Source organism: Coloeus monedula (assembly GCF_965178545.1).
Source record: "Coloeus monedula genome assembly, chromosome: 6".
Taxonomy (NCBI): domain Eukaryota; kingdom Metazoa; phylum Chordata; class Aves; order Passeriformes; family Corvidae; genus Coloeus; species Coloeus monedula.
Window position 1 is genome coordinate 54,783,717 of NC_138786.1, and position 22,728 is coordinate 54,806,444.

The following is a 22,728-nucleotide window of genomic DNA, read 5'->3' on the forward strand; positions in this document are numbered from 1 at the left end:
GATACCAGGTGCAGGCCAGCATCTGTTGTCTGTGGGCAGATTGTTACAGCAGCTACAACACCTTGCCCTGTCCTCGCATTTAGGCACAGGAAAGGAATGGGCCAGATTTTCAGCCCAGGACTGACTTTGGAGACACAGTAACATCCTGTTAAGGACATCTCTAATTCTGCTGTTTTATGCATTTCAGTGATTACCATCAACCTGTTTGGTAAACTTCCTGTTGAAAGACAAGATAAATAGAAATATGGAGTTAGACACAAGGAGTGTGACCTCAGAACCAGCCTCTCCAATGAACAGTCCAGGGGAGGAAAAAACGGAGGTTGCTTCTGAACAGAGCAGCTCAGATTTGCAGAGCAGGGACAGTGGGTTCTTTGAAAGAGGTATTAAAACCATGTTAAGCATCCGGAAGTCAAAGCGAAGTCCGAACAAAGAGAGAGGGAAGGAAGGTACTGGCACTTGGAATGCAAAAAGACTTCTGCGAACACTCAGGAGCTACGAGGAGAACAAACCCATGATCTGTAACGGTGTGGAGGAGATTGGTGAAATATGTGAGCCCATTGAAGCAAAACCTCTTTCAGGTAAGACACCAAACCACCAGTGTCATTTTCTTGGCAGGATAAATGTAACAGTAATTTACAGTGTGCAAGGCTTGGGCCCAACAGAGGTGCTAAAGAACCAGGCATCCCTTCACAAGGGAGAGGCAACTGCACCCCTTGCATGGACTCGGGTGTTAGCTGGCCCAGCCTGGGCACACCTCTGTCACTGAACATGCTGCTCTGTAGCCACCTCTGCAGTAATTTAGCCATATCAGCAGCCTGCCTATCAACCTGTCAGTGTGATATTGCCCATCACACATATCAGTCACCAAGCTGCTGAGCACAGTTTGGGAACTGCTGGTCTGACAATACCTAGAAATGCAGTGTGCTATTGCCTGCATTGCCCTCCTCCCTCCTGGACAATTCCTGCTCTTCATCTCTCAGACTGATGGTTCCCAGATTGATGGTCCTCAGACTGATGCTCTGTAGGGTGCTGCAAGGCCTAGAACTGAAGAAAGATGGTTTGGCTGTGATCTGGTTTGGAAGCTCCACTTTGGTTCCTAATCTTAGAGATTGCCTTGCATAGAGACTTCCACAGATACTTTGCTCTCTTGCATTGACTTTCTGCCTGTACTCCTCACCACAGCAGTGCTGCAAGTATTTGGTCTTTGTCTTCCTCAGGCTGGTTACTCTCATGTGTTTTGTCAGCATTATATAGATAGGTCTCAGACAAATTATAACAACTCCCTTTAGCATAGCTCTTATCTTTCCCCAGGCGTGAGCAGACTGCAATGACTTTGATCACAGTTTGAGCACTGCTGTCCTCCCCCTTCTCAAGGCAGAGGTGCTACCATGCATTCACCCGGAGATAACTGAGGTGGAACAACATGACTTGGCCTTTCCTCAGTCTAAATTTCTAGAAAGAAATTCTTGATGTGCTGCATAGGGTGCCACAGGGATCAGATATGGGGGCTGACACTGCCTCACTGCTGTAATGTGCTCTGCTGTGCTGCAAGGTGATTTACTGCTTTACGCTGGTACGTTATGAGGCTGGTAAGCTGGATCTGAGCCCAGCTCATAAACTTTGCTAGTCTGATCTCCAAGGGTCATAGATGAGGAGCAGCAGAAAATGTTATCACAAGCTTTCTGATCTCCTGCAATAAACGAGCTGAGAAATTGCATGAATAACACCCATTCTCTGCCCAATAGCTTGTGTTTGGCCTGGACTAGAGCAGCTCTGTCAGACACACATCCCATCCTGAGATAAGTATGGCAAGTGATGGAGACTCCACCACGTGCACCATTAAGCTGCATAATAGTTAATTGCCTTTCAATTGTCTTCCTTCAACCACCAGCTGGCTGATCTTGTATTGCTAAATTAAAGATCCATTTAGCACCCAACATCACCTCCCTGAATAATTATCTGAGATGGTGATTAAATGGTGTTTTCTCATTTTGATCAACAGAACAGAATGTATTCCTCTAGTCTCTCACTGCAAGCATTTGTGTAAACACAGGTTTTATATTAATTTATCTAGAAGAGACTAATTTAGTTGGTAGAATTTCCCTCCCTTCTGAGTGTAGAAGCAACTGTAGCACCATACAGGCACTCAAAGATCTATGTGTTCTGTGATGCATCAATAGTTGGGTTATTTGGCATATTTCTCTCTTCATACAGATACTCTTATGCTACAAAGATTACTTGGTACATATGGTATAAAACCTGTGCGCAGACAAGCCCAAGGGCAGAAATTACAGGCTATGAACCAGTCCTTCATATCTTTTTTGAGTGCTCTCCAGTTTTTCCAAATCATTTTGTATGTGTATGTCCCAGAAGCAGTGGCCAACACATGCCTAAATTATACCCTTTCCCTTCTCTCTAATGTTTTTCTCATGCCCAGTGTCAGAGTGGCACCTCCTGTTCAGAGCATCTGTTATGATGTTGGCGACAGCAAGAGTTTCCCAGGGTCCCCCAAAAGCTAACCGTGCACTTGGATCTCCTCAACACATGGCAAACACTTGTTACCTTACTGGCAAATAGGCAGTGGTTCTTGCACAAGCAAGGCTTTGCAAAACAAATGGGAAACTCAGTAGACCTCAGCCACTTTGCAGGTACCAGTGTTTGGTGACTTCCCCCCAGCCTCAGCCAAAACCAGCCAGTTCTGGTAGTGGGTGCCAAAAGCAAAGGAGATGGGGAAAACCTACATGAGACCTGAGCACCAGGAGCACCACAAATCTACAGGTTTAGATGCCCCTCCAATGTACACACCTCCCCAAACCACTCAGGGACAGCAGTGCTCAGTACTTGGGAAAAAAACATCACTGGTGCAAGGCTGTGCTCGGCACCTGACTGTAGGCTTACATACAGGAGGCTCTCTCAGGGCCCTGGTATCTCTGAGGACATGCTTGTGGGTAGGCTGGGACAGACATAACCATCCAGTGAGATATCTGACCCAAGAGCTCAGGACACCCAAAGGGGTCTGTTCTGCTCTGCTCCCTCCCCCTGCCCCAGCCAGAACCCTGGGCACTCTCCCTGCCCTCTTGGGCAGCACATTGAAATGCCCTTTCAGCCAGAGGTGCCAGAGCTGGGCCACACCACTATGGCCAGCTCAGCAGCAGAGCTGTGCTACTCTCAACAGCCCCCTGCAAGTCTCCCTGTCAGGCATCTTGTCCTGTTACCGACCTGTCAATATCCTAATGCCTGCTTTGTCCCAACCCCTTCCCTCCTCTCTCTGCAGTAATGGAAATCAATGAACTTATTCAGAAAAGACAACTTTTGGAAGCATTTGCAAGTATCAGGTTAATGGAAGATGAGACTATCTCTGAATGGGATGCTGAGAAATACAATGACAACCCCCAGGAGTTTGTACGGAAATGCAAGGATGTGGATTTGCTTTATAATTCCATCACAAATGCGATCCAGTCCATAGTGGAGGGAACACTGGAGGATCCCACTTTAGAGCATACCCTGCTGACCTCCATGGTGACTTTAATTGCCCGTGAAGAAGCAGCTCATCCCAACACAGACAGTGCTGCTTGTCCTGGGTCAGACTTGCTTGGCAGGCCCAGAAAGTGGAGGGAGCAGTGGAGGGAAGCTATCAATGAGAGTGCAAGAAAAAGAGTCCTGAAGGCACCCATGGCATCAAGGGAAGAAGCAACTTCTTGGCTTGATCTCCACTTACATTTCCTCCAGGAACACCTGAGGGAAGATTTACTGAAAATCAAGTTATCAGTAAAAAAATGCTATCCAGAGGAGTACCTGGTGTGTGACACATATGTGGAAGCTTTTCACAATGCCATTGCCTCACATTTGCAAGAACTCTCCCAGGGACCACTGGACTTCCACGAGCTCTACACCTTGCTCGACTGGGTGGCCAACACCTACCACAGGTGAGCTGCTGTGCTTGCCACTGTTTCTCTGCCTCCTCTGGGGAGCCACGGGGCTGTGGGGTATTCCAACAGCACTGTACTCCAAAAGCACTGAGCCATTCTCAGTTTTCCAAGCAAGCAAGAGAGATGCAGTGACTACAGTGGAGCCAGATAGCAAATCTGTTAACAGGTGGGGACAGAGGTCTGTGGATAAAGCACTTGCTGCTTTTTACAGATCTACATCACCCCATTTTCCTTTCCCTCTCCCACTTGCTGTTCCCACATTTCAGGAAGCTCCTCCTTGCATTTGACAAACCTAGTCCTTTCTGCAGATATTTGGCAAGATCCAACAGCTGTTCAGTGACTTTTCCAGGCACAGGGAAGGGCCTGTCGGGGAGGTCTTCTTCCTGTTTAATTAAAACTGTGATGCATTTGGAAATGGGCCACATTAACCCTCATGCATGGGGTCAGAGTCCTCTTAAAGAGGAGTCAAGACATCATCGAGGGTAATTAGACACATGAAAACAAAGGCTCTGTCTCAGATGTGTCTGCTAGTTGAATGGGAGGGGTTTAAGATGTCTTACAGCTCCTTGCAGGTTCAGGGGTCTGGAAAATAATCATGTGGAAACAGTTACGTCAAAGCAAAATTGTGTCTGTCCCGGTAGCTGGTCCCCAGGTGTGGCCTGAACCAGATGTCCAAGGAAGGGACAAACACAAACCCACCAGCAGCCCTCAAATAAAACAAAGAAGGAGTGAAGGCAGGAGTATCAGCCCTGAGCCAAACAGTGGGTCAAAATGGGCACTGACAGAGCAGGGCAAGCAGCAGCACACTGCGTCCCAAAACACCCCTAGCCTGGGGTAGCTTTTGGGTAAGAAACAATTGCACTACAGGTGGTCTTTGTTTTGAACAGACCTCAACAGGTTTCTTCTGTGAACTTGACCAGTTGCTCTTAAAACCCCACCTACAGTGTGATGACCATAATGACGTGTGTAACCCCCTCAGCATCACAAATCCCTGCAGATCTCATCTGAAGGGAAACTCCTGCATGGCCCCACCCCAGCATTGCAGGACAGTGGGGAAAGAAATGAGCTTCAGCAGCCAGGTTCTATACCAAAGAATAGTGCCCACACCATATTTCTCTAAATTGCTGTGAAAGCATTTATTGAGAGTTTGCAGTTGTTTTGGGCACTGCTTGCAATCACCTGGCTGTTCTGGGCTGTTTCCATTTGATTTTCCCATTCAAAAAAACTTCATTGTCTCTTGGAATAAATAACCAAAAAGGAAGAGATTGACTGACCCGAAATAACTATTGATGTTACAATTCAAACAAATGAAAAAAAAAAAAAGAAAGAGGTGGTAATAAGCCACTCGAGTATACATTTGAGACTGTCCTTTCAGTTGTGGTGAGAGTCTGTATTTAAATCTGTGCTGTCCTTTCAGTTGTGGTGAGAGTCTGTATTTAAATCTGTGCTGTCCTTTAGAATGAGCAGCAGGCTCTGGCAGCAGCTGGGCTGTGCAATGCTCCACATGTAGAGATGTTCCTCTCTGGGAAATCTGAACCATGACCATGGAAGCATTGACTCCAGGACACTATCAACAGGCTGGGCTTATTTTCTGCTGAGCAGTCACTCTGCAGCATTCTGACCTTGTACGTCACAGTCCTCACTTGTATCTGAACCTGACTGTGGGTGCAGTGCTGGTGTGGCAATAGGAACCCTTTCTGGTGCCTGAGCAAATGTGCAGGCTGCGTGCAGGACATTGCAGCCCTGTTCCCTGATTAACAAGATGACAGCTCAAAACTTAGGCCCCACCTTCATCAAGTGCATGAGTATTTTCTTCTTTCTCTTTTCCACCTTCATTGCCCTGCAAGATGCGGTGCCTCCACGGTCCGGAATAGCATATTCAATTGTACAGGCTAATAACATTTTTATTGCCCCAGAGAATGGAACACAGGCTTCTGTACTAATCAGCTGGCCTGATTACATGTCAATCCAGAGGAAAATGAGCGGCAAAGTCACGTGTGAGCTGAGCCCTCGGTGGAGTCAGACTCTGTAGCTGCACGTCCACCCACCACTTCCATCTGCAGGGGAGCGTGGCTCGTGTCCCAGGCATGGCAGTGCCTTCCAGGTCCTGCTCTGCCACCTCCCCTGGCTCGGGAGAATGCAGAGAGAAATCACAGGCTGACAGGAGCCGTGATATGACACTGCAGAGGAGCCAGGGAGATGGGTTAACTCCAAAGCAACGCGCTACTACAGGAATTACCCTGAAAGGCATTTTGCGAGCTTGTAGTCGAATGAATCAGCTTCATGTTGTTTATTTTAAAAAGTAAATTCTCATAGCACTTTTCGTGTCCAAACAACTCAGAAGTCTCATGATTTCTGAAGTGGGCTGGAACCTTAGATCATTTTGGGTTTGAATAATTAGGATTTTGAGCAGAAAGGAAAGATTTTCTTGTTAAACCTTGAAAACAAGCAGCACAGTTTAAGCCTTAAGTATATTTCTCATGGCTTAATAATTATGTAGCTCATGCTGCATGAATATTCCATCAGTTTATTCACACTCTGAGGCATTATAATTTGTTCATTTGATTCTTTCCAGTGAACTCTTTCTGGGTCATCCTGATCTCAAACCAGAGGTTAAGACAGAAAACCTGTCCCTGCTGTTAACACCAGCTGATTGGGATAAACTGAACGATGACTACATTGCTTCTGCAAAGGTGAGAGTTTTGACCTAGTCCCCATGTGCTCCCAAGAGAAGGTACAGGAACCCCAGCCTCCCAGACAGAGGTCTTGGATGACTGCATTGTGGTTTCCAGCCCCACCAGGTGCTGAGTCCTACTGGCCCCACACAGAGTGCTGTATTCTAAAGCAAAAAATTCCTGAATACCACCTTGGGTACCCAAGCAGAGCCAACAGGACTGCACCAGACCCACTCAGTATGGCAGACACTTACTGAAAGGTCGTAGCTGGGCTTCACCAGATTGTACCCATTGTGAAGTTAGCAGTAAAGGCATTTTAGCTACTGCTGTCACTGTGTGGGATCTCCTCCAGTACATCTGAGGTTTGCCATTGGCAGACTTTGGGCATCCCCACCAGAGGACACACTCACGGTTTGTGCCCTCTCATGAAGCCACTTCCCAGCTGTCTTTCTGCAATCCTTGTCTGGCACCCTGTGTAAGGCTTTCCTGGCTCTTTGCTGGGCTCAGATGTTTTCTTGCAAATCATTTCTGAATCAGGGCCCAGCTCAAGGTGAGCTCAAGTTACGCTGCTGAATGAAATCAGTATTGCTCCACTGTGCTGGTGTTTTACCAGCAACAAGACTGATTTATCAGCCAGAACTGAGCAGTGCTGCCACTTACCTGACTGGCTGTACTGTTGGAAAGGACTGGTTTGATCTTTAATCCTGACCTGGTGCATTCCATGTGCTGGAGGGCTTTGCAATCAAACAAACAGCTGACCCACTGTTTCCCTGCCAGGAGAATGACTCTCCTTGGATGTGGGAGCACCTTGCTCACACATAGCACAGTTCTGATTTCTCCTGAGGTCTGGAGCAAGGCCTGTGACTCTGCTCACCTTACCATGCCATGCATGTTGGCCACCCACACGTGCTGATGGAGCAAAATGCAGCAAGGCTCTGTACTCGTGTTTACTTCATTATCCTGAGCTGCATGTTTCCTTCCTATGTTTAACATTTAGGGGAAAATCAAAAGTTATTTTGGAAACATCCTGAGACTAGAGGTCACGGAGAAGTGGGAGAAGGAAGTTCATTCAGAAGAGAACGAAAACCTCTACCACGCCTCACTCGCTTTTGATATTCAAACGGTATTTAATTAGCTGGGGGAAAGTGGGGGGATCTCTGTGGCTCCAGGGAAACTGGATCGTTTCCTTCTGGGGTGGAGGTACCGCCTCCTGTGATAATTTATGTAAGTCATGCACTGGCAGAATACATTAGAGCAGAAAATGCCGTTTATTACAACTTCTAGCTCTCCCGCTTGCCTTCTAGCTGCAAATTAAACCTGCTGTCAATTGTGTCAGCAACATAATAGGCAACTGATTTTAAAGTCCCTAAACCTCTTTGATTAGGAAGAAGAAAGAGAATTGGAAAAAAGGTGGAAAGAAAAGGTTTCTTTGAAAAAACCTTTGGCTTAAAGAGCAACTTTGTCCCAGGGCTGTGGAAGCTGGGGAAAGGCTGTAGGCAGTGACAGCCACTCCAATTTAAACAGTACAGAAAACAAAAGCCCCTACTAGCTTTAGGGACTACAGGGCAATAAATGCAGGAGGGGTTTGGATTAATTCTCATCACTCAATTGGGTGAGTCACTTCAATTAAATACCACTAACAAAAAAAGAGAGGGAGAGAGAAATAAGGAAAATCAAAGAGTTTTACCTGCTGACATGACTCTTCTTCCATAGAGGAATATTACACATTATGTGATCACAGGGAAGGCAGGTCTGAATTCATTTAGCAGATGGATAGGATACCTTGGGAAGTATCAGAGTGGGACTGCAACACACCTCAGTCCAGAAGTGCAGCTGGGGTTGCGGGAATGGGAACGTGGGAGGAGTTCCAGTGCAAACAGGAGTTCAAGGTGATGCCTGGCCCTCCATGCTGCCCTGGTATCACTCCTGAGAAGGGGGCTTGTGTGGACCCTCAGGTATGGGGCTTATAGTCACCCTTATCATGGGGTCATACATGGGGACAGCTCAGCTCCCCTTGGGCTTTGGGTTGGGGACTGATCCCTCCAGCAATTCCCCCCAAAAGAGGAGGATGACACCAGGACACCTCAGGGCTCCAGACAGCATTGCCTCTAACTCACACTCAGACAGCAGAACGGCATGAGGCCATTAAGGGTGGATGATGACATCACAAATCACTTGGTGCTTCTTGGCCCATTCTGCATTATGATTTTTAAAAATGCTAGAGATTAATAAAAACCTCCTGGCAACAAATTGGCTGTTTGCCCCTTTGCTAGGTGAGCCATTCTCACCAACCAAAGCTACATGAGATCCCTGTGAAGGATGTTTCACCAGTGCTTGTCCCACTCACTGGAGTTTCTTCATTCCCTTTTCTAGATCATCGGGCAGCACATGAAGTTATCTGGAGCTATCAGCAGAGGCCTGGAAACAAAAATGCTTGAGTTGTGCGTGGCAGAGCTGCTTGAATTCATACCAAGGTCATCACTGCTCTGGGCAGCACTTTCTTTCTAAATGAGTCCCACATTGGTAAAAAAACAGGGAAAAGGTCCAGTCACTGGACCAGGCACTGGCACTGAGCCAATGAGCAAGCTGCAAAACAACTTGAAGGGAGTTATAAACTGACTCAGATGGGACTCTGTGAGTCCAAAAATCTAATGTCAGTGCTCTGGCAAGTAGCTGCTATCTGGATAGGGATGGGACCACTGCAGACCCATCCACCCAGGACTTTTGTGACATTGGACACTGGTCACTTGCAGCTTCAGTCATGAGCAAGCAGTGGTTATGGATCCTCAGACCCAAAGCGTGCTTGTCCAAAACATCATCTAGGTATCCTGGGATGAGTCCTGCTGAGTGGTTTTCTCTGGCATCCCATGGCTGTGGGCATAAAAAAATGGCTAATGAGACCCTCTCTGCTACACCCTGGCAAAACACACTGCCCACACTGCTGGGCTGCCTCCTGAGTCCCTTAAAATTTACTCAGAGTCCAAAGGAGATTGCTAAAATAATGTTTTTTCTTTTTTCCTTTGTTTTTATTTTCCCTTTCCTTTGTTCTCTTTTAAATTTTTTTCTTTTATTTCTTTTTTATTGTTTTTGGGTCTTTTTTTAATGTGTAAAATGCAAGCTGGAGCAGCCAGGGCTCTCAGATTGAGGGACCACTGAAACTTCAGCTTTTACTTAAACAAACCTGAGATGCAAGTGGCTGGGGCCAGCTCTAGCAGGTTCCTTTACCCTGACAAAGAATGGGACCATCAGGAAAAGTCTGCCTGAGCACACAGCCTCCTGTTTTCAGTGTGGACCTGGCTGTGAAACAGCTGTCAAACCCATGAAATTATTGCTACACAAAAAAACCCTACCTAACAACCACGCTGAGGTTTTGGGGAGGGGGGGAAGGTAGGCGTGCTGCCCTATTCCTATATATCTTCTGTTGTAAAATCAGTCCTCACTAAATCCTTTCCCTGTGTGCTTAAAAGGCACATAACATATTGCCCCAACAACCAGAGAAATGAAGGCTCAGACTTGTAAGCCTGCATACCACACCTGCAATTAAACCCTCAGCATGAGAAAAAGGCAGAGATTTGGCCTCCCAACATCCCTGGCATCTCTCCAAAAGTGCTGCGTACCTGCTCAGGCGAGTGCATCCTAAACCTGTAATTATCTGCCATCTATTCCCCTCCACTGCACACACATATTATGACAGCTGGAAAAAACTTGTCTGCGTAGAGGGGACAGGTTGGGCCAGCCATGGGTGTCTCCTGACACCACCATGTACACAGAAGATGAGGCATCCTCAGTGCCCCCACTGTTAGTGTTACCTGGCTGTATTTTCCTACAGGTTTGAGCAGGAGTTCACGGCGTGGAGCACTGCCCAGGACAGCCCCATCTTTGTGCCCTATCTCGTTGCCTACATCAACAGCTTCCAGGACCTGGTGTAAGTCTGCTCCTCCCAAGCCGAGCTGCTGCGTTTCTGGGGTGTGGGAGGGTGGCAGGATCTGTAAAGGAAAGACCAAGCTCTCCTTGACGTACCCCATGGGTGCTCAGCCTCCAGCCCTTCTAATCTCATGGGAGGATTTTCCCCAAGGGATGCAAATAAAAGCCACAACGGTGAAGAGACAGAAATATGGATGGATCCAGTGGTTGCATGAGCATTTGAAACTCATTTTCAGGGCATCTTTTCGAGCCTCAGGGGAGGGTTTTTTCCATTTTTTTTTGTTCTGGAGGTTAGCAGAATAATCCCAGAAACATGGTCTCAAGGCTGCCTTTGGCACTGGGCTGTAGGAAACTCTATGAAAGCACTCAACACAAAAATAAATGCCTGCCATTGCTGCTGGCATCTGGAACTTCCAGGGCTTTGCATGAATTTGCGTGAAGCCACGTGTTGGAAAGTACCTCTGAGGAGCAGGTATCATCAGGCTGACTGTCAAAGATCTATCACTCATCCCGTAAGTGGGATGGAGCCAGTGAGTGTATGTCCCACACACTGGTCCATCGGCCCCGTGCTGAGGCCCAGGGGTTCATCAACATCCGGGGTTGTCTCTGCCATGCAGATGTGATGCTCTGGTTTGCCAGCCCAGAAGAACAACACAGGACTAGTGCGTGGGCCCTGGCCACCGAAAAGCTTGGGTTGTGATCTCCAGCCCCTGCTGCTGCACCGCTGCCTGGCACTGCCTCCGGCAAGGATGCGTATGCCAAGTATTATTCAGGGGATGGAGGGGATTTCGGGCTCGGTGTCTCAGGAGCCGACGGCTCCAGCCGCAGCGAGCACTACCGCCGGGAAGTCTCTAGATGGCACGGTCTCTCCAGCAATGCTCACCTCGGCGAGGAACTGGCTTTTCCTGCCTCCTGCTGCCCCTGCGGGACACTGCTGCCCCTTCCCTGCTGGACACTGCAGAGGGGGTGAAGGGAGACGCCAGCCCCAGGCAGGGAGCTGGCAGTGCTCGGGTGATAGGGTTATTCCTGAGTCAAGTTAAACATTCATCAGCCTGGGGTGATGAGCTATGGGGCAGAGGCAGGAGTCCTAACAGCACAATTTTTTGGATGCTGGACCCAGACTTCAGGTGTTCAACCGGAGTTACAGTCCTGAGCTCCAGCCTGGGATGACAGGGATGGTGTTGGGTGCTTTATAGTTCTGCCAGGGCAGCCTCAGACATATAAATCTGAGCAGTGAAAGGAACCTGCTACTCTCTGTGTTTACAGCAGTGGATGAAGCACATCCAGGGAAGCTCGGGCATCACTGGTGATGCCTTTTTTTGTGGTGGTGCTGCCTCAGTTCCTCCCCTCACCAACACTGAGCAGGTTACAATGGGACAGGAATGGAAAGCGAAAAGAAAGCCAGAGGTTGCAATGCCCCTAAGCACACACACAGAGAATTTCATAAACCTCTCAGAAGTTTTCTTTCTCATAGGGTGAAACATTGCAGAAGTATGCACTGTCCTTAGGAAATTCCACAGGTTTCCATCCCTGTAGTTACCATCCCAGATGCTGCTGACAGATATTGTGTGGAGTGAATCAGACAGGCTCTGGGGGACACAGGGTCAGCAGCTTTCCCTTCTCTGGCTTTATTATTTACTTTTCCCCCATAGCCCTCAGTTCTCTCCCAGGTACCTGGAAATCATTTAGCAGAGGTGTTGCTCGAGTGAAAAAGCAACTGGCCTACGCAACTGCTCCACATGGCTGCACTGTCCCACCTGATGAGGAAATCTGTGGGGTTTTTTAACCACAGTTACTCAGCTATGATTAATTTTCAGTGTACAGGATTGTGCAAAAAGAGCCACTACTTTGACTCATTAAGTGTTTCCAAGAGGAAGTACTAGAAACACAAGTTTATTTAAAAATAATATCCATCCTGCCAATCCAGATAACATGCTTAGGGCTGTGTAATAGGTTACATTTTAACATTAACTCATTGGTGATCTCTGTCTCTCTGTAGGTCAGGGTTAGAAACAGCGTTTAAAGTCAATACTGAGGAACTGCAGAAGATTTTGGCAGCTCTGACAAGGAACTTCACAAATATTTTCTTAACCAAATTAAGAACAAAAGCACAGGTAAGAGGATCTTGGCTACATTATTTCCTCAATATAAGGGTTGTGTGCAGCAGCTGAGGGTCATTGCCCTCCCCTTGTCTCACCAACTAAACCTCATTTTGCAGCACATGACATTATGGTCCCTCCAAAATGCATTTAACACTTGTGGAAATCCCCTTTACAAAGCAACACTTCCAGAATCCTGGGAATTTTTTATGATGAGCAATAAGAATTTTTCAAGCTGTTAATAGCAATCAAAAGAAAAGGGTATTTAGCAGCTTCCAGTCTCTCAGGCAAAGCAGTGGGGGAAAACCTTGCCCCTAGAGAAGCACTGGAGAGGCCAGCTGAACACCACCAATGGGACACTTTTCCTTCTATTAAATAACTTGGATTTTTTCAGGACTTTGACTTACTGATTCACAGATCTACCACCACAGTCTATTAGAAACTTCTTCAGACAGGATAGAATTCATTCTGGTAGAAGTGGTTTTTCCAGGCTGTTCCCATGGTGACAAAAGACTGATTGTTCCAGAATGAGTATGCTAAAGGTCTGGTTCCAATTGATAAAGCTGTGATAAAATTGGACTTGTGTTAAGAGGCCTAAAAGGCAATGTGCTTCAATGCAGTTTATGCTTCTCAGGTGCTGTAGATGGGCCTTTCTGCTTTCAGCCAGTTTGGGTCCACTAGCTCCAGCTGGCATAATACCAGAGATGGGGGAAATCAAGCCTTTGGTCCCATCCCTTTTCACTCATCCAAATTCACTTTCTAAATCCCCAAACATAACTTCCAGAAACCAGGACAGTCATGGTACTTCTCCAACCTAAGCCAAGCCCTCCTTGCCAAGGGGACTTTCCAGTGACTGCAGATCTTGTCTTGGAGTATAAGCAGCAGGCGAGGAAAGGCCCCAAGCCAAGGCATTGAGCAAGAGAGCTGAAATGTCGTGAGAACTGAGAGAGGCCGAGTCAAAGCATTTCTAAACAGATCTCTAGCAGGCTGGGAGCACAGCAAGGGGGGAAATAATTGGGAAGGAAATTGCCAGGAGTCTAAAGATCCTGAGAGCTAGGAGGAGAAAAGGGGATATGCCAGAGGAAGGATATTTTGCATTTGGCCCTTGGGGAAGTCTCTTCCAGGTGCCAGAAGTCTTTAGCAGATACTGCTATTTTTATATGAAGGTACATTAGCTCTAGGGACCCAGCAAAGGAAAATAACCCATTGAGGACACTTGGTCAGAGTACCTTGTACCCAGGACAGATGGGAAACAGTGTCATCACTAACCATGAGGCTGGATAAAGCTGGAGATGCTCCCAGCTGCCATTCCCCCACCATCACATCAGAGTAAGAAGGAAAATCCCAGCAAGACTTCATGCAGGTCTGCAGGAGTACAGACAGCCTCCTGGGAGGGCTGTGAACACGAAGAGCTTCATTTCCTCATGGAGAAAGCTGAGAAAGCTGTAGAGGTGATGGATTACTGGGCTAATTTCCAAGAGATTCACTACCAAGTGACTTCTCATTTCCATAGCTGGTGCAAACCCGTGTAACACTGGCATACATGGTTGCCCACCACAGCCTGTTCTAGTCATGCCTGAGTCTCCTGTGATTAACATTCTAATCTCTTTCCTCCCCAATACATTAGAGAAACAAATTTATTTACCTAAAGAAATAGAGTTGGTGGATCAGAAGGTGGCACAGAGCAAGGAAATGAGATATCCCAAATAAGCCTTTAATGCCAAAACATCTCCTGCTCAGGGTGTGATGGTTCTCCCCTCTGCACTAGGACACCTACCCAGTAAGGGGAGACATGGGTGTGAATTCCCTGGGGTGGAGAGAGAAACCCAGCCTGCACCTGGTGTTTCTTCATGCAGGGGGGGTGCTCTGTGCTTTCAGTTCAAGCCTGAGATCCTTCAGCTAGGGCATCAGGTAGTCTGAATATACCTGTGCCATCAGTGAGTTGGTCTTTTTTCAGCCACTCCTTAAGAAAATCCTGACCAAGAACTGGATTTTGGCGACGGAAGGGCCGGACTCGCTGATGTCAGCAGTCTCGCAGTTCTCTGAGCACCTGCAGCACATGAGGGAGCCCCTGGGGCAGGTAGGCAGCCGGTTCCACGCCTGGGCACAGGGTTGCTGGGGGCTCACACGATCATTTTCAGGCTGTGGTAACACCTGCAGACTCCTCTGCAACAGTGGTTGCTCTTTATAACTGTGGGGGCTGCAGAGATGAGTGTGTGTGCCGATGGTGTGCTGCCTCCTCTATGCCCTCAGGTGCTGCCAGAGACCTGAGAGCTTTCCCTGCCCTCTCTCACTGCCTTGGCCTTGAATGGACAAAAAAACCCCACAAGATTTGCTTTTTTTAACCAGGAGCTTCTACAGGAAGTTCATAAATACGTGGTGAAGGAATATATCACACAGGTCATCAAACCCAGATGGAAAATGAACAGGGAGACACGGCAGCAAGTGAGCAGGAAGATGAGCCTGGAAGCCGCAATCATTCACGATACATTCATTGATCAGGTATGGGCGCTCTCTCCTGGCACCCCCTGGCTGCCGACTCTCAGAGGTGCAATATTCCCACTTGGCTTCCCACAGACCAGGCAGCAGGCTCTCCAGGAGGCCAAGCCTCAAGAAATATAGAAGTGCTTAAAAGAGAGCAAGCGAGGTGGTTACTGCAGGTTCATGCTGTGGGTTTCCAGCCTGGCAGCCTCTCTGCATTGGCAGCTTGTGCATGTTCAGCCAGCAGCTCTCTGATGGCAGCACCTGGTGTTTTAGCATGTTCCCAGGGAGCTTTGCATAGGGTGGTTCATGTGCTGTAGGATGACACTCATCTGGTGGCAGCTTCGTCGTGGGCCTGTTCCCTCAGGCCACGGGATGCATTTTGTCACCAAAGGATCCCTGCCCTGGATAAAGCTCATGGAGTTGAGTCCCATGAGAAAGTCCATCTGGGTACACAGTCTGTGTACAGCAGGGCATGGGGAGAAAGTGGTGGCTGCCTGTGTGTTTTGTGACTAGACAACTGGTACAACCCACCCCTGAAGGTGGGGTAACGAGGTTCCTGTTAATAAATCCTTTGGGCCAGATTACAGTGGCACAAAACTAAGTGACCAGTGTGAGATATAGATATATCTATACATAGACATATATGTGTGTGTGTATAAATATAAATATAAATATAAATATAAATATAAATATAAATATAAATATAAATATAAATATAAATATAAATATAAATGTATGGCAGGTTTATTTTAAAACAATTCAATTACAATGGAAAGGTGGTATTTATTACAGGTGGTTATTACCTGTAGTAATATAACAATATAAAAGTATTAAAATATCACTTAAGAAAATATACAAGGAAAAGAAAGAAAGGGTAAGAGTAGATAGCAGAGAGAAAAGGTATTGCCACCCGTGTACCCAGTGACAGGACTTGATTGTTGCAATTTACGTGTCTGTTGGTCAAAACAAGGTTGCCGTTGGTCAAGTCATTAACCTTTAACATTTCTGTCTCTCACAGCAACATCAATCTGGGATTTTCAGGGAAGTCAAAGTTGAATTACTTGGATTTTGTGGAAAGTCAGGCATCCAGGGCACTAAATCCTCTCTCAGAGATGAGGCACATGAAACTATCAGGCAGCAGGAGGTGAAGTCTCTGGCATCTGCTGCTATGCTGGAGCACAGCCACAATGCCCTGCTCATGGTCTGGCTTGCTTGGGTGCTCGTGAGCATCAGGAAGTGCAGGGCCAGGCCTGGGAGAGCTCCCAGGGGTACCTTGCCATTGCCACCCAGCACCCTGCTGCCTGCACGAGGCAGCCTGTCCTGCCTGCACCAGTCCTGGCTCACACCAGTAAATACACCCCATATACACAGGCCATGCTCTTGCCACAGGGAAAAAGGCATTTAGCAGGTGCTGCTGTCCCTGATGTCCCCATGTGACTCTTTGTCCGCAGGGCTCTGGCGCCAACTGGCTCTCCCCTGCCATAGACCACATTGCCAATATCATTGGAGAGAAGAAAAAAGACAAGATCAAGGTGCATGTCAAGGAGCTGTGCCAGGACTATCCAGATATCAGGTACATGAACTGGGAGATGCCAGAACTGTTGGGCTCCATCCCAAACAGCACCAGCTCGCCCTGTGCCTGTGCCAAGCTCGTCAGCTTGTCTGTGTTGGTGGCCACACGTTAGAGATCAGGGTGCCAGCAACAATGGGAATCCCACCTTATTTCTTCCTCTTTATGACTGCGTAATTTTTCTCTTTTCCCCTTGTCTGCTGTATCTTATAATGCATAAAAATTACCTTCAAAGCCTTTTCATTTTAGAATGGAATGGGATGGAATGGAATAGACTAGAATCGAACTATTTCAGTCTATTAGGAAGGGACTTATAGTGATAATCCAGTCCAACTTCTCATCACTTCAAGCCTGACCAAAAGTTAATGTAAACTATTAAGGGCATTGTCCAAATGCCTCTTGAGCATTGACAGGCTTGGGACATCAACCACCTCTCTAGGAAGCCTGTTCCAGTCTTAGACCACAGCTTCAGTTAAAAAATGCTTCCTAATATCAAGTCTAGAGCTCCCCTGACACAGTTTTAACCATTCCCATGCATCCTCTCACTGAATTCCATTTTATTGCTCAAAATGAACCTTGTTTCACAGTAAAGCTCCAGTTTGCTTTTCTGCACATCACCAGTATCAGTATCAAACAATCAGCCCTGTTTGCCAATTTGCAGGCTGCAGATTTGGAGCAAATAGTCTCCTGTTCCCAGGCTCAGACCTCAAAGTGTGGCAGCCATTGACGCAGTTCAGCTGCAGTTTCTGAAACGGCCTCAACACAACCATTACATTTTGGAATAAATTACAAATTCTTTATTTTGTACTTTCCATTTGCTGTTCCAAGGCTGCATCTGGAAAATTTAAAACTCCTGGAAAAGTAAAGAAAGTGGCTAGCTTTGTGCATGGCTAACCAGCTGCGAATCAGAAGTTACCTCCTCTTCTACAGTTCTTCTTTCAACCACTGAGAATGAATATCAGTGGTACAGATTGAAATAAATTCCATTTCATCAGAGTAATTTAAGAAAAAAAAAACCCAAAGATTTCAGCACTGGATGACATTTATGCAATCAAAATAATACATAATATTTAAGTAATTGCTAGAATACTGAAGTAGACCCTCAAATATGAGAAAAAAAATCACATTAAATATGTTTTCCTCTCCCCAAAACTGGGGCTCAAAATTTTTCATAACCAGATTTAACATGAGTGGGTCAGATATGCTTCAGGCTTGTCTGTGTGGGGGAATTCAAGACATGGACATGTAAAGGAACAATTATTCCTAAGTAATTTTCTAGGTGAACATAGCTACCTTACAAAAGAATCCCCACAAACAAAAAACAAACAAAAGAAAATAAACAAATAAACCCCAAAAAGGGTTTAATCCCAGTGCCCAGACTAAGCTGAAAAAGAGGCAGTGCCTGTTCTGGGAAGGGTGCCTGTACTGGGAGGTAAATGATGGCTAGTCATCAATGATGGCTATTTGAAAACAATTTTCCAGTCAGAAAAGCCATTTACAAAGCTGTGATTTGTGGTACTTTTTCATCATTAGCCTCAGACCCAAGCCAGGTTTTAAGGCTTGTTCTCTTGGTTTATCTAATTCCTGACTTTCCATTATTGAGTAACATTATTTTTAACAATGAAGTTCGGAAAACGAGGCGGAATCTGCTGGACCTGCACTGCTTCCTGTTCAGGTCCCTGTTAATTTTTCCCCTGAGCTCTCAGAGATGTCTCTGAATTTGTATACACTGAGATTACTGGAACAGGGTATGTTTCCAAGCTGGCTTTCCAGCTCTAATCTCATTAGTGCCTATCAGCTTCCTAAATATTAGTACTTCCATTACTCATCTCAAAATAATCATTACACAAAAGGTCCGCAGCCTCACTGGAAAACTTGCAAAAGGCATCATGGGTGTGGAGAGAGAGGAGGAAATTCCCTGAAGCACCAGCAGCAGGAGGCTGTCCCACCAGTGTGGTGTGGCAAGAGCTGCTGCTCACTGGTTTGGTACCTTCAGAGGCTGCAGACTCCCATCCTGGTGGCTCCTCCAGCGCAGTGAGGGGTCAGTCCCTGGCACTTTGCTATAGCCTTGCTTTGTCTCCAGCACAGCTGTTGGTTGCTCACCTCCAGGCTGGTTTTGCTGGCCAGGTCTGAGCAAGGTCTTGTTTGGTTTCTGCAGGAAGGAGCACATCCTGGCCATCCTGGCACTCCGGGGGCTGGGGCGCGCCAGGAGAGCGGCGATTTTTCGGCAAGTCCACCATGCACGGGAGAGCTCCGACAGAGGGGAGGGCAGCACACTCTTCGCTGAAATTGATGCTCCAGTAATCATCAGCTGCTTCTAACGCAGGACCAAAACAGCAGGCAGCATCCTGCCTCCTCCTACACTGCCTCTACACATGATCCAAAATCTGCTAATCCATTTTGCTCCTCCGCAAACCCAAACTTTTGACTGCTGTGGAGAAAGGAATACTTTCCTGAACTTGCTACCCCAAGCTCAGAACCCCAAGGCAACAGATGCACCAAGACACTGACCTCCTGCAAGAGCTCCTGGGCAGCAGCTCCAGCCCAGGCATGGTGTCCACCTCATGTTCCATATGGATTCTATTGCTGAGAGGCTGCTCCACTTTGGTACAAGATTAAATGTGTTTTCAGAGAACAGGAGAAAACCAAAAGCAGTTCACTCAGAGCTATATTAAGGCCTCAGCGCTATATTAAGGCTTGGACTGTGCTCTGCATAATTATACAGCAGCGGAGCAAGAGAGCCTCCCTCATAATTAGTGCCCATGAGCAACCGAGGGGCAGAGCTTGGGCAGGGATGTGGTAGCACCCAAGTTTTATTTCCTGCCCCACAAACCAGCTGGCTGAGCTGGCATGACCCAAGGTCATGATGTTGTGACCTGAGGCCACAAACCACTACCTGCCTGGGGAGGAAAACACTGGGTAACCAAACCCCACAGCTGGGACACGCAGCACATGGAACACTCTGCCCTCCAGGGTGGCCCCCATGGCCCCTCTGGCATTTCAGCAGATTTTCCTCACACGAGGGCTGTCTTGAAAAACTCCAGCTGGACTGAAGATTTGTCCATGCCACCACATCTCTGTGTGTACAGATATGCCTGGATCGGATATGCCACGTGGAGGGAGGCTCCAAGTTCTCCTTGACTTGGGGAAAGTGCCACCATGCCTCTAGTCCATTTTCTTGTGTGATTAAATGCATTTTAACAGATCTGTTACGATCTGACTGCAGTATGAAACCTAATGTGAGGTGGACAGACAGTGCTACAGATGAGATTCTCACCTGGTGTAAACCAGCATCATCCCATTGATGGGCATAGATTACCATAGGGTTAACTCCACGAAGGATCCAAAGCATTACATCCAGCATCTGCAGGGGAGACTGAAAGAGACATTCAGCAGTCTACAGCTGTATAAATCTGATTTTATTTAATTCAATTTATCCTTTAGGTTGCCCTCTGCAGGATTTAATCTAAGACTACAGAGATGTGTTTATGATCTATTAAAATGATAAATGTGGACATGGCATAGCCTTGAACATGATTTTTTCTTGCAGCAGAGCTTACAGCATCAGCTGTGAGCCTCTTTTGTTTCCTTTGCTTCAGGTTGCACCAGTGTAAGTTTCAGTATGGGTGAGCAGCAGGTGCTGGTGACAGGCTAAGGGAAATTTTCTGATGGATAAGGTGCACAGAGTGCACCTTTAATTCACAATCATCATATGAAAATTTTTCTAAGGTAGACTTGTTACCTCCGCTGTCAAGATAAGATGTTTTTCTAAAGATGGCTTTGAAATATCAGGCATAACTTGAGAGCTTGAAGCAGGAAATCCTGGGAGGAATTTTCTGCCCTGCATCATTCTTCAATACATCTCATGGCAATTCCCACAAACCCTCAGCTTGGTGACTCTCTGTATTTGCTACGGAGAAGGAAAAGTAAAATATCGTCTGGTTCTCCCATTAGGTGTGCAGAACACATGAACACTTTGGAGGTCCCCTCCCCTGTCCTGGGGACATGGTGCAAGCAGAGAGCCCTGTGCTTACACCCCCCATGGGTTTGAGAGCTACATTTCCCCTCCCAGCAGCAGGGAAAGGCATCAATGCTGAGATTTACATTTATTGTTAAAAGGAATGACTAAGCAGGAGAGATACAAAGAGGCTTTCGACTTTTCCAGGCTAGGTCTGAGACTTCTAAAACTGCACTCCTGGAGTGCAGGATTTGAGGCACTAAAGCCTCAGTGAGGGATTTTGTGCATCAGAAATTTCCCTCTACCACATATGCATCTCTCGTCCAAGCACCTCACGCAAGGCAGCTGTAGCATTTTCCCAAGTGATTTATTTAAATGTATACTGGGGTTTTCAATCTCATTATTTTACTGGCAGACCCTCCACAAACCAACTGCCTTTCCTCATGCTCCAGCTGCCTGTCCCTGGGATTAGATAAGGCGCTTGGTTTCCATTTTCTAATAAAAGCAAGTTGCTCCCCTGAAGTCATGGAGGAAAGCTGGGCACAATGGTCTGCCTTTTGTCACAACCTCTCTTGGGACACTCAGATCCTGCATCCTGGCATCCTGTGAGCCACTGGCAGGCGCACAGCCAGCTTCCTCTGGGAGCTGCTGCTCTCTGGCCGCTTGCTCTTGAGCAAACCAGTTTAAGGTTAACCCCATTATGGCAAGGCCACGGTTCAGTCCTGCCCCAACAGCTGTGCAAGCAGAGAGGAGGGTTGAGGATGGGTGAGGAATAGGGGTGCCCCTGAGCAGGGGGATGCTCGGTCTGGGCTGCAGAGCAGACCCTGGAGCCAGCTGAGCAAGCAAAAAGGAAGGGATGTGCTTTCCAAAATGAGCTGCTGCTGTCCAGCTGTCTTCTGTGGAAGACCCAGTGTTCATTACAGCCATATTTCACATTCCAAAAAAGAGAAGAAAGGCCTCCCAAGGCTTTAAAATGTGAAATATGCTGGTCTTGTAGGAAAGTGCCTGTTAATTCCTTCTGCTTGTTGTTTCTCTGTGAAGAAAAACACCATCATCCCTATTCCTATCCCAGCAGGGAGTTACATTCCCTCCCAGACACACTTCTCACTTTTACCCCAGAGGGCCCAAGCTAGTACGTGCACATGCATCTCTGGTGAATAATGCTGTCTCAAAAGTGTCAATCTAAATGGAAAAGCCAAACTCTCTCCAGATTTAGCTTCTCAGGGGTGGATGTTGCATTGGGGGGGTGGGGTTGGGGAGGCAGATCTGGCTCAGCTGACAGTGCTGAATGGGTGGTGAAAGATGGTTTTTTTTGTTTCAGAGGTCTCTGATGTTTCACAATACTGTTTGTTTCTGGTTTGGGGTGAAAAGCAAAGGGTCATTGACAGCAGCCAGGGTGCATGAGCTGACATTTGCCCTCTGAGACCAGCCATCGAGTGCCACTATTTCAGCAATTTTGCTCTGTGAAGTTGTCTTTTCCTGGATTGAAGATATGGGAAACAAGCTTGCTTGAATCAAGAAAGGAAGAGTACTAAGACATTGCAGTGAATGACCAGGAGGCTGTTCCTCAGCAGGGGATGATAATCAATCAGTCAAAATATTCCTGAAAAAAGCCTTTTAGTGCAGCACCACTACAGTGTTTAGCTCCCTGTCATGTGGTATCTTCAGAAATGAGTTCTCAATTGGTTTAAAATATTAAGGATGATCAGAAAGAGGAGGAATGATGTATTGCATCCACTTTACAGGCTGAGTGATGTCCCAGCACACACACCTGGGATGACAAGAGGTGCCAGGGCATTATTATCTCAGGGATGGCTGAAAATTAAAGTTTTATTAATTTTAGGCTTAACTGCTTTAGTAGTTTATCACACTTCTTCCAAGTACCAGTATTTAGCAAACATTTATCTTCTTCTTATATTCTTATTCTCTTCTATTTTGCATCTTTCTCCATGAAATCTTGTGTCTGGATTATTGCCCCAAAGCCAGTTATTTTGGTTCTTTGGTATTGGGCAGATACAGGAGTGCTCTGCTCAGGATCACCATGCACTTCCATCCCTTGAGGACAATTATATGTAATACTGCTAACGAC

General features: G+C 46.8%; 1 protein-coding gene across 1 annotated transcript; it reads left to right on the forward strand.

The window, feature by feature from the left end:
• Positions 1–244: 244 nt before the first annotated feature.
• Positions 245–19,002, forward strand: EXOC3L4 (exocyst complex component 3 like 4; the record flags this gene model as incomplete). The annotated part of the gene is made up of 11 exons (XM_082284280.1): positions 245–578; positions 3,275–3,926; positions 6,505–6,622; positions 7,602–7,727; positions 8,978–9,078; positions 10,434–10,529; positions 12,528–12,642; positions 14,585–14,707; positions 14,977–15,129; positions 16,563–16,684; positions 18,840–19,002. 11 exons carry the CDS (start codon positions 245–247, stop codon positions 19,000–19,002), a joined length of 2,103 nt encoding a protein of 700 aa, XP_082140406.1.
• Between the last annotated feature and the right edge of the window lie 3,726 nt (positions 19,003–22,728).